General features: G+C 37.6%; 1 protein-coding gene across 3 annotated transcripts in view; it reads right to left on the bottom strand.

The window, feature by feature from the left end:
- LOC127432036 (cyclin-Y) overlaps positions 1 to 4,834 on the bottom strand; it is an 85,473-nt gene extending 80,639 nt beyond the window's left edge. For all 3 annotated transcript variants that reach the window (XM_051682806.1, XM_051682805.1, XM_051682807.1), the window contains exon 1: positions 4,290 to 4,834. In XM_051682806.1, coding sequence (XP_051538766.1) covers positions 4,290 to 4,443 — 154 coding nt within the window. In that variant the 5' untranslated portion in view covers positions 4,444 to 4,834. The remainder of the gene's footprint in view (positions 1 to 4,289) is intronic.
- Between the last annotated feature and the right edge of the window lie 12,129 nt (positions 4,835 to 16,963).

The following is a 16,963-nucleotide window of genomic DNA, read 5'->3' as shown; positions in this document are numbered from 1 at the left end:
CCATTAATTCCAGGCATCCAGGGAGCATTCAGCCACCGAACAACATGGTCCATCTTTTAATAATGGCATTTTATGACAATCATGTTAACATTCTTATCGTTAATCGTGTTAAAGTCACTATGAATGAAACGCCTCCCGCTGTTGTTTTGAAATAGGGTGCGTTTCATTCCCTATTCCTTTCGAAGACTTTACCATCCACTGTGAGAGCTTTGAAATGCTAAAAGGTGTGGGGATCAAAAATAAGGGTCATTTAAAACTCACTTTTTAAGTCATTTTTATTAGAAATTCAGTTTGAAGTGATATTACAGCATGACTATCATGATTGTTCTCCCTTCAAAGTGCCCTTTGGAGGGTGATTTATTCTGATTGGAACAGTTATCTGTGTAATTGCAATGAAAAGTGATTAGTGAAAAGCTAAAAGCATGCAAGTTACATTGCCTCATAATTTAAATGATGACTTTTAACATATTTGTGACTAAGAAAATATAAAGTTCATAAAAGACTAGATGGAATCCATTCAAACAAATATTTTTTTGTTGTTGTTGTTGAAATAATGTTATTTAAATGCTTTCCTCAATTTTATTAAGTTCATTCAAAGTTTATATTTTTTGAGGGTATAGAGCAGAGGTCATGCCATTTTTTATTTTCCTTGTTAATCGCAGTGCAGATATACTGTATGTATGTGCATGTGTGTTTCAAAAGTTTAAGCCCACTCATGAAAATGCTTCAGTTTATCTAATTTAATACAGCTTATATTTAATTACAAATTACATAATCAGCGTAACAGTTTGGGTGAAAAGTTGATTCAATGGAAGCAAGAAAACCTAACCTTTTCTACAAAAGGAGTTAACATCAAAATATAATATAATAAAATTCTTAGACATTTTATGTCATACATTTTTGTTTATTTTCAGGTTTCATTTAGATTTTGAATCAGACTCAGACTTTTGTTTGAATTCACGATGTGTTTATGTTTGCTCTTTAATAATGTCATTTTAAGAGGGGGCCTGGGTAGCTCAGCGAGTAAAGACGCTGACTACCACACCTGGAATCGTGAGTGCGAATCCAGGGTGTGCTGAGTGACTCCAGGCAGGTCTACTAAGCAACCAAATTGGCCCAGTTGCTAGGGAGGGTAGAGTCACATGGGGTAACCTCCTCGTGGTCACGATTAAATGGTTCTTGTTCTCAATGGGGTGCGTGATGTGTTGTGCGTGGATGCTGCGGAGAATAGTGTGAAGCCTCCACATGCGCTGCGTCTCCGTGGTAACGCGCTCAACAAGCCATGTGATAAGATGCGTGGATTGACTGTCTCAGACCTTCATCCTCCGCAACCCGGATTGAGGCGAGTCACTACACCACCACGAGGACTTAGAGAGCATTGGGAATTGGGCATTCCAAATTGTGGAGAAAAGGGGAGAAAAAAAAAACAAAAAAAAACTGGTGCTTTAAAAAGCAAGTAGGCTGAATTGAAAATCTCAAGCAATAATAGCGTATCGTCTTATTTACATCAAGCGCTGTTTCATCACGCTTGTTTTAAGCTTCTCATTATGACAACATAAAACACGCTGCAATCATGAGGAAGGATTACATCAAGAAGTTGATGTACTTCATGCGATGGACTTCTTATAAAATATACTACTCTCTCTCGCAATTGTTTGCGTGCCAGTGATTACCCCTCACTTCGCCAATGGTGGCACATGTGCACCACAGCACTAGTCCAAATGTAATCTACATGTATCTAGGCCTGTCTCAAGATATCTTTATTAGTAGTGATTGCTAAGTCAAGCTTTATTGTTTCTACTGCTTATACGAAGGGTTAAGGACTTGAACAAACCCATAACCCCAAGTGTTATACTTTGGCATGTACCTGTGTACTACATGTACGCATGTACATTTTGCTATAGACTTAACAATGAACGAGGAATCAGACTCATATCCAGGGACAAAGAAAATCATAGAGACTTGAGAGTGGGCTTTTTTGACTTGGTCAGTAAGCAACCACCCAGAACACTATAGCAACTAGCAAGTGAATAGCAGTATGCTGAAAATCACCCAGAACACCTCAACAACTGCACAGCAATACCCTGGCAACTACTCGCAAACTGTAGTGGTTGTTTGGCTCATCAGGCCCAAAATAAATCGAAATAAATAAAACCATTATATTTATTTCGAACTTTCAACCTGACGTCATATGTTCGTTACTGATTAGTTTCTCATCATTTGCATCTTTATAAATAGGATCTCATAAGTATGAGTCCTCCCCAGAGTGTGTATGCCTGCTGTCACATGACACTTTCATTAGACTCTCTCTACTTTCAGATGTTAAATTACATTACACCATAGCTGTATCCACTCTCCACTTCAACAGATGCCCAGTGCATAAGCTGCATTATCTGCACACCAGCGATCAGATCTACTGCCAAACCAGACACTGTAAACTTTAAACTTCAGCAAGCATACAAACATTTATTCCTCAGAGCTTTAGATCCACATTAGGAATCAAAGACTGCCATCATATACGAGATGATTTATTTAAGCAGACCTCTGCACATAAAGTTGTGTGTGTTGGGCTAAAGATTTGCCTACTCCAAAAGTGCTCTTATTATCATGGTATGTAAATATACAGGCAGAGATTGATTTTTTTTTTGTTTTTTTTTTCACTAACTAAAAGTATCATGGTATGGCCATGTTTTCTTGACATGTACCCTGGTAATATCATGTTTTTGGACCCCAAAAATGTAGTTATCCCCCCAAAAAGCTAATAATCATGGTGTTTAATACCAAGTGGCCAAAGTTTTTAAAAGGGATAGTTCACCCAAAAATACAAATTCTCTCATAATTTACTCACCCTCATGCCATACCAGATGTGTATGATGTATATCAATATCTTTCTTCTGCTGAACACAAACGAAGATTTTTTAGAACAACATTTCAGCTCTGTAGGTCCATACAATGCAAGTGAATGGTGATCAGAACTTTGAAGCTCCAAAAAGCCCATAAAGGCAGCATAAAAGTAATCCACAAGACTCCAGTTGTTAAATCCATATCTTCAGAAGTGATATGATAAGTGTTGGTCAATTTTTACTATAAATTCTCCTCCTTGTCCAGTAGGTGGCGATATGCACAAAGAGTGAGTGGAGATTTATAGTAAAAAGCACTTACATTTTAAACTCGTTCTCACCCACACCTATCATATTGCTTCTTAAGATATGGATTTAACCCCTGGAGTCTTGTGGATTACTTTTATGCTGCCTTTATGGGCTTTTTGGAGCTTTAAAGTTCTGATCACCATTCACTTGCATTGTATGGACCTACAGAGTTGAGATATTCTTCTAAAACTCTTTGTTGTGTTCAGCATAAGAAAGAAAGTCATACACATCTGGGATGGCATGAGGGTGAGTAAATGATGAGAGAATTTTAATTTTTGGTTTAACCATCCTTTTAATACTACTAATATTTTGGGAGATACAGGGGCTGTTTTTGTAAGGAAATACATTGAGCAATATTACTGTCACCAAAGCATTGCAGTGCAAGTGTTTGCAGCTTTTAAATGTGTTTATATTGCTGATGTGTCTTTACCTTTCAAAAAGTACTGTGGTGGTACCATGGTACAGTTGTGGCATCATTTATAAAACCATGCAACTGACACCATAGTACTGATTAATGAACATATTACTGTACCATGGCATTGGAATGGTACTCCAAGATGCTTCAAAGAATGATTTGATTTTTGAACGTGACTATGAATGAGTCATATTCACGTACCATGGAATAAACAAGGCTTTAAAGAATACCATGATATTTTGATATACACCATGGTACTGAATCATTACAATGTTCATATTCATGTACTTTAAAGAATACCATGGTACATGTACAAAAACATGGCATTTCTCTGGTACTTTGATATATATACACCACTGAATGATGACCATACTGACAATCTTGTACCATGGCATTTTAAATGGTACTCTAATAAGCTTCAAAGAATGAAATGTTATCAACATTGGAAATACCTAAAAATGCAATGGCATTACCATGGTACTGAATATTCACGTACAATGTTATTTACATGGTAATCTAAGGTACTTTAAAATAATACAGTACTATGGTATTGCCATGGTGCATGTGCAAAATCATTGTAATACCACAGCACTTCTGCCACTTTTCAGTCCTATCATGTGTATTTTCCACTACAAACACTGAAGCATTAATGCACTAAGCAATCAATAGCTCAGATCTTCTTTCCAGTGTGTGTCTGGATGGCGGAGCAGCAGCAACACACCCACCGTCTATGTTCTCTCTGTCGCTGATGTGCTGGAGGTTGCAGCCCGTGTCCTCTCGGCTCAGCTCCGGTTCGGGCCGGTATGGCTCCAGCCTCGAGTGCGCGTTCCTCCGGATCTTCGGGCTGGACGACACGCAGCATGAGGTGCTGTTCCCCATGATTCCCGATGTCTGGAGATATTAACGGAGAGAAATATCCACCCACTGATCGACGGAGCCCACCCGACAGATGATAATGATGGTGGGGCGTAACTGCTGCGGATGACGGGATCAAACACAGACCTCGCAATCCGCTAGAAGACCATTCCCGTGTGCGGGAAATGTAGAGCCATTTAAATGCAATAAATCCCTATTTAAATTCACCGATCAGTGCTGTTTGTATCACTACTCCCCGCCTGCTGCACTAAATCAACACATAATCCATGCAAACTGACTTAGATGATGTTTGTATATGTATATGTGTATGTGCATGTATCTATAGATTTTTCCATTTCCGCGCGTCGCTGGTACACTGTATCGTTCAGCTGTCAGTGTATCACCGAGCCCACAATCACACACACGCAGCCGCGAATAGGACGGAACAGCTTCCGGTTCAGAGCCTGACGTCACAGAAAAAAACAATCATTTGTAACTGTCTGCATATCGCAAGCCGTTTGGCTTTTAAAGCTTTTGTCTAACTATCCGTAATTATATTTTAGATATCTACAGTTGCATTTTTACGAGTCACAATTATAATTTGACTAGTCAGAATGCTAATTTGAGATATCTGCAATTATAATTCGACTAGTAAGAAAGAACATTAAAGATATCTGTAAATATATTTTGCCTAGTCGAAACGGCATTATAGATATCTGCAATGATGTCACAGATTTCGGCACTTGTCACGTCACACATCCACAAAGCTGATTAGAGATATCTGTAATTCAGTTTTGACTAGTCAAAATTATATTTTCAGATATCTAAATTGCCCTTACCCCTAGTCAAGGACGGATACTGAACTGAGAGGCCATGGGCCGGTACACCGTGGAGGCCCCCATGACGTGTCACATGACTGCATTCACCTTTATGGACGCTTGGCAGATTTGGTTGGATTTTTCAAATAGACCGAAAAGTCTGTAGCAATGTCTGACACGGCCAATTATTTGTACTTTTTAATTATGAACCGATCCAAAATCATACGTTATTAGGGATGTTCGTGGTATTCAAATACCAAAATCACTATTCGGTTATTCTGCATGTGTTTAGAGGTCTTCAACCCGATCTGAGTCCGACGGTACCCGACAAACCATCAGGTTTTAGGCCAGGTTCGGGTCAGAGTTACGGGCTGTTCAAAGGTGCGTCTGCGCTGTTTTTAAACTGTTTATCTATGTAAACACACACTGGATGGACGTCTTTGATCGTTAAACTGCGCCACAACTCAGGACCATCACATTTTTTAGACACTGCATTAAGTTTAAAAGAACTTTAATATTTATAAACGCATCTCAAGACACGTGTTCTGTTTCACCATTTGTTGCGCTGCATCAAGCTTTTTCAGCTCAGGTGTCACACATCGACATTCTGATGAAGTTCAGGTTGCAAAGAGGACTTAATGTGACTGTTACACATGATTCCAGAATGTTTTTCAACTGACAAAGTTTCAGCACTTGATAAACAATGAGCCAATGTTTTTTCCTCCTTCTGCTCTGGTGTGCAGACAATAGCCTAATTACACAAGTTTTGCTAAATCATTTCAAATCAAAGCATCCCGAAGAAGTCCTATAATCAGTAGCGCTTACTGCCTCATGGAAAGTGAAACTGCCCAGGCAGAATTGCACATTTTCCATTGATTAAGAATAGGCCTACTATGTTGCAGGCAGTGACAGAGATTATTTTTTGTTCGATTTAATGTGAATTTATCTTTTAAAGATCTATGTAGGCCTATTGTGCTATTATGCTCATAGCTCACTGTGCACTTTATTCCCTGCTATTTGAGATTGTGTTTGACGCATCCATGTCAATAAACGTTGTTTATTCCCGAGTCCCGACACCCGACAAATAACACAATAACCGTTCATGAACTCACGTGATTAACCAATATTACAAACAGTTACCGTGCACATATTTAGGGTTTTAAGGCACCTTTCTCTTTGTCATTAAACATTAAATGCCTGCAGGACTTAACCATTTTAAAGACCTCTACACTTTTGCACGAATGCTGACGCTTATATGAATTTAAACCATCAGCTTTGTACAAAGCCAGGGTAAACTGCACCTTTTCTTTGTGTTTGGAAACATTTGGTAAATCAAAGGCTGTTCTCTGTAGTCCTTCAAATAAAGCACTGCACCTGTGAAACGCAGATTCCCTGAGCGCGCACTCGAGTGTCTGCTCGCGCTGCTGTCGTCCAGCACGCATTCGGCCGAACAAATTTCACATAAGCTGACATTTACTTGGATTTTTAATAGAAATCTCAAAATAAATAAATAATTGATTTAGACCTTGGGGCCCTTTGGGTTTATAGGCCCCTGGGCAATGGCCCAATCGGCCCGGTGGTTAATCCGTCCTTGCCCCTAGTCGATCTGCTGTGTTGTGACGTGCAATGACTCTTCATTACGCACTGCCCCTCACTTCCTATTGCTAACCCGTATGCTATTAAAGCTGTTAAAGTTACTAGCTACTAACAGAAAGATTAGGTCGATGCTTGACAACTTAATAAACACTATCTCGATGCATTTATATATGTTAAAAGGTCTCCAGTTAACTATGCGTAGCAAAGTGATTGTTATATGTTGCAGCACGGACCAATTTAAGTGTAAATGATTAATAAAGACAGACAACCACAAATGGGTCTTTTGAATGTATTATTATGCAATCTATAAAAATTTGAAATTGGGCAAATAAATTCATGATGGAGTGGTTTAATGCTTCAGAATGAAGGCACCCATGTATTTTTAATCTGTTAAAATCTTTAAACACAGTTAAAAATTACAGTAAATTGAAAAGAGAGAAGCCTCATTCAACAATTTAAATAATCAATCATAACTGCTATTAAGTGGCTGTGAATTTCCTAGTTACTATAACTTCTGTATTCTGAATTAATACATAGCCTATATTAATTAAATGTACTAACAATTAAATACATTTATTTAATTTGTATAAACATGCTTGTTAAATATTGACTAGTCATAAATCCAATTCAAGATATCTACATCTATATTTTGCATAGTCATATCTTAGTTTCAGATATCAAAAAATGTAATTAGGATATCTTTAAAGATGCAGAATTGTAGATATCTGTAACTGAATTATGACTAGTCAAAACCATATTAAAGATATCTTTAAATAAGTTCTGACTAGTCATAATTCAATTACAGATATCTACAATTGATTTTAATACTAGTAACTTAATTAGCGATATCTTCAATTATAATTTGTACTAGTAATAAATCAATTGTAGATATCTTTAATTACAATTTCTACAAGGGAAAAACCTCTATTGTAGATAGCTGAAAATAGTTTTCAATGCAATCCTATGCAAACAAATGACTGGTCAAAGTTGCATTGCAGATATCTTAAATGTTAATTATGCTAGTCAAAAATGCATCGCAGATATCTTCAATTTAAATTATGACTAGTCAGAAATGCACAACAGATATCTGAATTTGGAGTTTTGACTAGGCTTAGTCGAAACATAATTATGGATAGTCAAATCTGAATATTAAATGATAAAAGCGCCTGCCATATGCATAGCATTATTTATTCTTATTTTTTTCTCCACCCGTATTCCGGCAACTCCCGCTATTTATATAATTAGACGTAAAATGATTGGACGAAAGTTTTCTATACGTCACCAGTTTGACGACGCCTTCTGATTGGATGGTTATCTTATCAACCTTCAAGATAAGACATTAAAGTGATTCTATAACTTCTGACACTTTGCCATTCCGACAGTAGAAAAACTATTTGTGTTTTTTATTTGTATTAATAGTAAATGGCTGGAAAGTAAATAATTAGTTATATGTGACATCACTTTGTCCTGAACAATAATGAGGGATATGAATGAGAATTTGTTTTTAATTTTTTTTTTTTTTTATAATTTTTTTTAATGACAAACCGATTTTGCCTGGCTCCCACATCTATAGTTTCACTGTATGCCAAAAATAAGAATATAAAATATCAAGGTAACTATCACTTCCCATCAGAGAATATGTATTTTTTGTAATTAACTATTTCAGACTTTAATGAGAATGCTGTGAAAATTAAATACATTATTAAGTAGAGATGGAATGTGAAGAAATTCATGTATGGACATTTTTATTTTATTTTTTTACTGAAAAAATAATAATAATAATAATAATGTCATTGTAAATCAAATCAAATCATCATTGTATGGACCTACAGAGCTGAAATATTCTTCTAAAAATCTTCATTTGTGTTCTGCAGAAGAAAAAAGTCATCCACATCTGGGATGGCATGAGGGTGAGTAAATGATGGGAGAATTTTCATTATTGGGTGAGCTATCCCTTTGTTCTAATTGTTAATTTGAAATAATATTCTTAACGAAAAACTAATTGCAGAATTAATGAATGATAATAACATATAGAAAAGAAGTGACATATTATGTTACATATCGTATATTGAGCTGTATGGAATATACTATCAGTTGTATAGGACAGAAGAGAGTAAAAACACACACGTTCATACTATGTGACTGGAAGCTGCTATATTACATCGACAAAGCAGTAAACAGCTGATTTTAATGCATGTGATAGTTTTGTCTTGTCTAATGTTAACCATTTAAAATTAGCACTGAACTTCGAACTTGGTGGCTGTTTGTTTTTCTGCAACTTATACGATATGACGTCCCTCTGTTTATGGTTACTAAGGCGATATGAACGACTTCTCAACTGGCCAATCGCAGAGCGCTTGTACGAAGCTCTTAGTAGCCAATCCGAATGCAGGAGGCGGGAAAAAATAACGCGTCTGCACTGTCTAATATTAAGAGAGATATGAATGGCTGACCATTGACTAGCAACTCTTTCTCTTGTGGTTTAGTTTTTGTTGTACTATTTGCACTTAACTTATTGTGTGTATCATTTTTAAAAAAGTTATCCTTGTTTTGTGTTGTTTTTAATGCAGTCAATGAATGAAACCCTCTTTCTCTCGATGCTGGGCCTGTTAATATGCAAATAAAATACAGTTAAAAAGAGATGTTCTTCCTCACAAACCAAATGAAGACTTTCCTGCTCTTGTCGATAAAAACGTACATTTGATTATTGTACAAACAAATAGTCTACTAGAGAAGAATAAAAAGAAGAAGGATTAGATCTGACAAAGCATCAGGATTATTGAAAGTTTCAATCATAGACAGGTTGTAATTGTTGGATCAATCAGCATTGCCCTCTTAGATTTGCCCAGAGCCCCAGCGTGACGATCAAGGGGCACTTCACCCCTCGGACTCACGTTGAAAATACCAAGCTACTGTGATGCAAGGTTGCCATCTAGTGGTACAAAGGGATTTTTGCACTTGTCAAATAAATCGAGCTAGTTGATTAGTTGAAATGCATTTTAAGGAACCTGCTGACAACCCTGAAACTGGTATAACAGAAGGAAATGTTATAGCAAGTGAAAATGCTGACACATAAAAGATCACAAAATAAATAACTAGAAGAAGATTCTAAAATAAGCATAACGAAGGATTTTTACTAAAAAGCAAGAGAGTCCGAGAGCACAACCATTTATATACAAATTATTCAAAACGTAATGCATAAAGCAGCATATGACTGCACTAGTGCTTTATCAGAATGTCTTGTTTCCACGAATGGGAGGCACTACTGAACAGGCGTCAGAGTTGATAAAATCCCTTATACAACTGTATCAACATGTTATTATCGCACCAAATTAAGTTTTTAAATGTACAAATTACAATTATTAATAAGGTGAACAGTCAAAACATAATATACTGACAAGAAACAATTGACTTCATCACTTTATGCTCCTATCTGGTGGATGTTGTATTCAAATGCTGTCTGTAGTAAAAGTTCTCGAATGAAAGTTGTTTAAATACAGTATATGGACATATGGTTAGTGATTTCCCTTACAAAATGAACAACATTGTGTCAAATATCCTATTGTGTAGTCAGTGCCTCAATGATATGGCTATTTGAGGAACCCTTGAGTTGAGTTCTTGCAGAAACACTTTCTTTCATTAAAGGGATAGTTCACCCAAAAATGAAAATCAAGACATTGTTTACTCACCCCTGTGTTGTTCTAAACCAATACAAAAAATAACTAACATAATTTAAACAAATAAACCTGGGCATAGAAATGCATCTCCTCTTCGAATTCAAACTCTTCAGACATGTTTTGTATGTACTGTTCTCTTGTTTGTATGCAGCTGTTTTGTGTTTTGTTGTTACTTTCGATGTGGCCGACATTTTTTAGACAAACAAAACAAGTTTTTGCTTGAACAACGCTGTGTATTCTGTTGCTCTCATGCACTCTCATACAGAAGAACAACGGTCGGTGAAGTAGGTAAATAATACATTACATTTTGGTTTGTTTCTCACCTAATCTTATCATATGCCTTCAGAACAAGACATGAGTTTAATAGACTTGAAGAAATAGTCACCATAAACTGCCATTGTATGACATCACTGAGCACATTTTTTCAAAATTTCTTCCTTAGTTTTAAATTAATATGGATGCTTAAAACAATAATTATAAAAAAGTATTGATTAATGGATACCAATTTACCACAGTTCAAAAAAGTGTTTAAGAGAAATTGTGAAAGATGAATGCTACAAGATTCATGTTTTATAATTTTATAATTGTCAACCTCATATATATATATAATAAATATATATATATATATATATATATATATATATATATATATATATATATATATATATATATATAATAAAATAAAATGTAAATTACTGTAATACATGACTGTGGTTTTATGACTGAAATAATGTCTCACTCACAGTCCAAAGAGCTTTTTAACAGTCCAGGCATGTAGGGTTCTGTTAATTGCCATGTACAAAGTCCTTTAAAATGAATTTTTAAATATATTGGGTTACAGTAATATCTTAGATAGATATATAGATGGATAGACAGATAGATAGATAGATAGATAGATAGATAGATAGATAGATAGATAGATAGATGATAGATAGATAGATAGAAAGATAGATAGATAGAAATATAGGCAGATAGACTGACAGACAGACAGACAGACAAACAGATCGATAGATAGATAGATAGATAGATAGATCGATAGATAGATAGATAGAAATATAGGCAGATAGACTGACAGACAGACAGACAGACAGACAGACAGATAGATAGATAGATAGATAGATAGATAGATACATAGATAGATAGATAGATAGATAGATAGATAGATAGATAGATAGGAATGAAGGAAGTGAGGACTGATAGACAGACAGACAGACAGACAGACAGATAGATAGATAGATAGATAGATAGATAGATAGATAGATAGATAGATAGATAGATAGATATATTTTAAACACCTTTATTAAAACAATAAGATGTTTACAATAAGATTAAAAACAAACAAAATGGAAAAGCAAAAGCTTTACATAATCAAAACCCAGACAAATACAAGGTTATTAGTATCAAACAAATACAAAATCATCAAAACTCAGGCAACAAGTCATCATCACCATTCACTGTATATAAAACCTCATTAATCCCCCAGATGTCCATGAATACTTGTAAACACTTTACCAGTTTATAATAGACATGCTCTATCCTAAGGTGAGCTGCCACCCACACCATGAACATGTTTACCACATTCAAAGAACTGTGGCCTTATAACTATTTTTTCTGGATTTCCAAATAGCAAGTTTAGCTGTACTAGACAAAAAATTAAATCCAACTGATTTCTTTTCTTTGCTGAATACCTTGGTCCATAAATAAATATTTCAAAAGAGATAGCTTCACCAATTGCTGTAAACCATTTAGATAGAACTGAAAACAATTCACTGAATACATAAATGAAAAACAGTTTCAACAGCTGAACAAAAGGGACAAACCACCCCTACAGTAGGATCAAGGTGCACTATGTATCTGTTCGTAGCTATCGCCCCATGTACAATCCTCCACTGGAGGTCCCTGTTAGCTTGACAACTGGGCGTTTGTATAGTGACAGGCAGCAGCCTCTAGGGAAAGAGCTAAGACCAAAAAACTCAGTCCACTTTGTTAAGGGAACTCTATGTGCATAAGATGCCTTCACACAGGAAATTTAAAGAGTGTGGCAACAGTTATTTTGAGTGGAAAGATGGATGGATGGATGGATGGATAGATAGATAGACCCAAGTTGTTTGGATAAAAGCACCTGCTAAATGCATAAATGTAAATAAATGTAAATGTAAATGCAACATATCAGCAGTGAAAAACAGAAGGCCATCTAACAAACCTAGGCAACAGTGTTTGTTAACAACCACAAAATGTCAGCACAGAGGCATATGCCATTGTGATTTGTGGGCCTTTCCCATCAACCATCCGATCTCTCTCTCTCTCTCTCTCTCTCTCTCTCTCTCTCTCTCTCTCTCTCTCTCTCTCTCTCCCTCCCTCTCTCTCTCGTCGGCAGCACAGATCCGTCCTCCTTGAGTTTATGTGGTAAGGACATAAGACATCTTTTCTCTTCCCATTTAAATCTTGAATGACATTTATTGAAATCAGATTAGCAGGCTTGCATATCCATATCTAAGTGAATTGTACTGAATAGCATGGAAATGCCATGAAGAGTTACACATTGTGATAGGTCGTGGCTACTGTTGCCTTGGCATTTGAAATGCTGAGTCTGATTGTGTTCACTGGCTGTTCTGTCCTGTTGGCTTGTCCTAATGGGTTGCTTCATTGTTTGCTGCTTTTGGCTGATATTTCATGTCTTTGTTCTTCATAACGTGTTTTAGGACAGAGGTCATGAACCCTTCAGCTTAATAAAATGATTGGTTTTTGCTTTTACCAAGTCTGTCACTGATAATGTGCAGCCTACTAGAAAAGCCCCTTGATGTCTACTGTCTACTTTGAAATATGTCTGAAACCGTTCAAGTGCTTATTCTCTGCCACAGTGGGGCAGTATGTAATTGTGAGATCTGGCATAAGATTTTGGTCAGCACTACCCAACCTGTAGTGCAGATGAAACTCTTATGCAGTGTCTGTTGTATTTTGCCATTGAGTGTTGGCAATTTATGATGTAACATGGATGGACACAGACAAGAAACTGAACACTGTTGCTAAAAATGACTTTTTCATATTGGTTGTATATTAATGTACTTTATAGGTACACTGATGGGCCAAAATATTATGATCACTCACAACTGAAGGCGAATAATGTTGATCATCTCCTAACAAAGGCACATGTCAAGGTCTGGGTAGATTAGATGGTAAGGGAACAATCAGTTCTCGTAGTCAACGTGTTGGATAAAGGAGAAATGGGCAAGAGTAAAGACCTGAGCAACTTTGACAAGGGCTGAATTGTTATGCACAGTCTACTGGGTCAGAACATCTCTGAAATGGCAAGGCTAATGGGTTGCTTCTGGTCAGCAGTGGTGAGTACCTACCGACAGTGGTTCGAGGAGTGACAAACCACAAATCGGTGACAGGGTGTTGGGCGCCCAAGGCCCATCGATGCGCGAGGGCACTGAAGGCTATCTATTCTGGTCCGAACCGACAGAAGGTTTACTGTGGCACAAGCCACAGAAAATTGTAATGATGGTTACGGGAGGAATGTGTCATAACACACACTGCATCGCACTCTGCTGCGTATGGGGCTGACAGACCAATCAGAGTGCCCATGATGACCTCTGTCCACTGTTGAAAGTGCCTACAATGGGCACGTGAGCCTCGGAACTGGACCTTGGAGCAGTGGGTCGCCTGGTCCAATGAGTCCCGTTTTCTTTGACAGGTACACCCCTTCATAGCAATGGTACTCCCTGATGGCAGTGGTCTCTTTTAGCAGGATAATGCACCCTGCCACACTGCACACATTGTTCGGGAATGGTTTGAGTAACATGATGTAGAGTTCAAGGTGTTGTCCTGGCCTCCAAATTCCCCGGATCTCAGTCCGATTAAGCATCTGTGGGATGTGCTGGACCAACCAGTCCGATCCATGGCGGCTCCACCTCGCAACTTACAGGACTTGGTGCCAGATACCACAGGACAACTTCAGGGGTCTTGCAGAGTCCATGCCTTGGCGGGCCGGAACTGTTTTGGTGGCACGTGGAGGACCAACAGCATATTAGGCAGGTGGTTATAATGTTTTGGTTTATAGGTGTATACAGAATCCTAAGTGTGCTTTCCATTTTATCAGACTGTCCCTTCATCACACACAAATCATTTTCAGGTTACTAGACTCATGCTACTAGAATTCAAATACCCAAATTCAAATTCAACATATGCACAGTGCTTAAAAAATGCATTAGAAGGGGAACTGATGGGTTTATACCAGCAGGATTGTAATCCGAATGTGATTTCAGATTATTTTAATGTGAATTATTGTAATGTTGCTCTAGTTCGACAACTTATTTTACAAGTGATGCCTTTCTTGCCAAACAAGAACTGACATTTTGTATTTTATGCAGGTACTATTAAAATAGGATGAGCTCTGTTAAGTAAACCTCCTAAACGAATGTCTCATCATTATTCTCACATTTATTAAATTAGGATGATTAATGGCCAGTTTGGATTGCTGCGGAGTATTACATGAATTACTGCTTCACTGGACTGGCTGTTTCATTAACTTTTGACCTTCAAAACACAGATTATATTGTCTTCTTTGAACTTTTGGATTGTCTTTCTCCAAATTGCAGTGGAGTTATTATTTTTTTTATCAGACTTCCATTTTCCCAAGAAACATGGGAAGCGTGTGGTCTTTAAAGTAGCATTTTGCACTTGGACATGGAATTCCTTGGACATAGTTTACAACACTTACCACTGAATGAACCATATTAAAGTGTTAGGTTTTTGTCCTAATACTTAAATATAGGTTATTTATGAACATTAATTCTGTGTTATAGGCTTTAAGATATGAGATTTTAAGCACTGCCATCTCCTCTCTGATGGAGGGCTGCTGGGAAGAGAACTAGGGCCTTATGAATATGAATGCTCCTCACCTCTATATAATCAGCTAGCAAGAAGCACTGATTGTCCTCCTCTGAGCACCCCTGTGAATTTTAAACAGAAGTTTAAGCCCTGTGATTCACCTGGGAGAGAAAATCTCAACACATTACCCGAAAAAAGCCATCGTGCTATCACTCAAGTCCTACCACTGGGAGCTTCGGCAAAGCCCTCTTTCTGTAACCCGCTCCCAAGAGCTTAAAAGCCAATCAGATGGACAGATGTGGGATGTAAAACTAGCTCCCTGATCCATTTCTCTGGGGTTAAACTGCAGAAGTCAAGCCTTTGCTCCATCCTGTAGGTCAAAGCGCAGTCAATAAAATGACGTTATCTTTAAAAAAGACAAGTACAGTGGTTCCCCAATACGGGTCGCAGGTCTGTTGTAATAGGGTCGCAGACAGCTGGGAAAATTGATGACAGAATGTTACATTTGTACAATAAAAATATGAGTACTGTGTTGGGTCGCCACTTGATATATAAATCCAATATAAATCCTGGGTCCTGAAGCAAAACCAGTTGAGAACCACTGATCTATATGATTATTGCTTGTCACCCGTGAATGCACAAGACAGCCTTGTGAATACATAGTGTCTGTATGCATTTGTGGCTTTATGAAAATACAAGTTTTCCGTCTGGCCTTGAGGAGTTCACCCCAGTGGGAATCTGACAGCGCTGTACATTCCCATTTCAGAGATGATGGTAACATTGCTCATTGTATTGGCAGCTGTCAATGTCAATATGGAGCAATAGGCTGAGCCAGTGTTTTCACACAGTATTCTAATCTAATTATAATGCTTTGCTTTCTGCGTGTATCTTGTGACACACAGCAGAGCAGGGGACACTATGGAAGCAGCAAGAGTACGTGCCCTTTATTTTCACCCAAAAATAGAAATCATTTACTCACCCTAATGTGATACAAAACATATATGAATTTATTCTAGATGTTTTGGGGGCCTGGGTAGCTCAGCAAGTTTTGACGCTGACTACCACCCCTGGAGTCGCGAGTTCAATTCAGGGTGTGTTGAGTGACTCCAGTCAAGTCTCCTAAGCAACCAAATTGGCCCGGTTACTAGGGAGGGTAGAGTCACATGGGGTAACCTCCTTGTAGTCGCGATTAGGGGTTCTCACTCTTAATGGGGCGTGTGATAAGTTGTCGCGGGATCGCGGAGAGTAACATGAGCCTCCCGTGTTGTGAGTCTCCACGGTGTCATGCACAGGGAGCCACGTGATAAGATGCGCAGATTGACTGTCTCAGAAGTGAAGGCATTTGATTTAATCCTCCACCACCCGGATTGAGGTGAGTAACCGCGCCACCACGAGGACCTACTAAGTAGTGGGAATTGGGCAATCCAAATTGGGAGAAAAGGGGATAAAAAAAAAAAAATAATAATAAAACATTTGAAGAATGTTTACACTGCTCTTTTCATATAACAAAAGTATACAGTGAGTATACAAAACTCAAATCAAGCTCTCAAAATCATTGTTGTGACAAGCCAAGTTTGAATATGTTCGAATGACATTTGAAAGCAACGGCAGAGAGAAATA

Source organism: Myxocyprinus asiaticus, chromosome 41, assembly GCF_019703515.2.
Source record: "Myxocyprinus asiaticus isolate MX2 ecotype Aquarium Trade chromosome 41, UBuf_Myxa_2, whole genome shotgun sequence".
Lineage (NCBI taxonomy): Eukaryota > Metazoa > Chordata > Actinopteri > Cypriniformes > Catostomidae > Myxocyprinus > Myxocyprinus asiaticus.
Note: the sequence above shows the minus strand (reverse complement) of the source record. Positions and strands in the feature narration are given on the sequence as shown.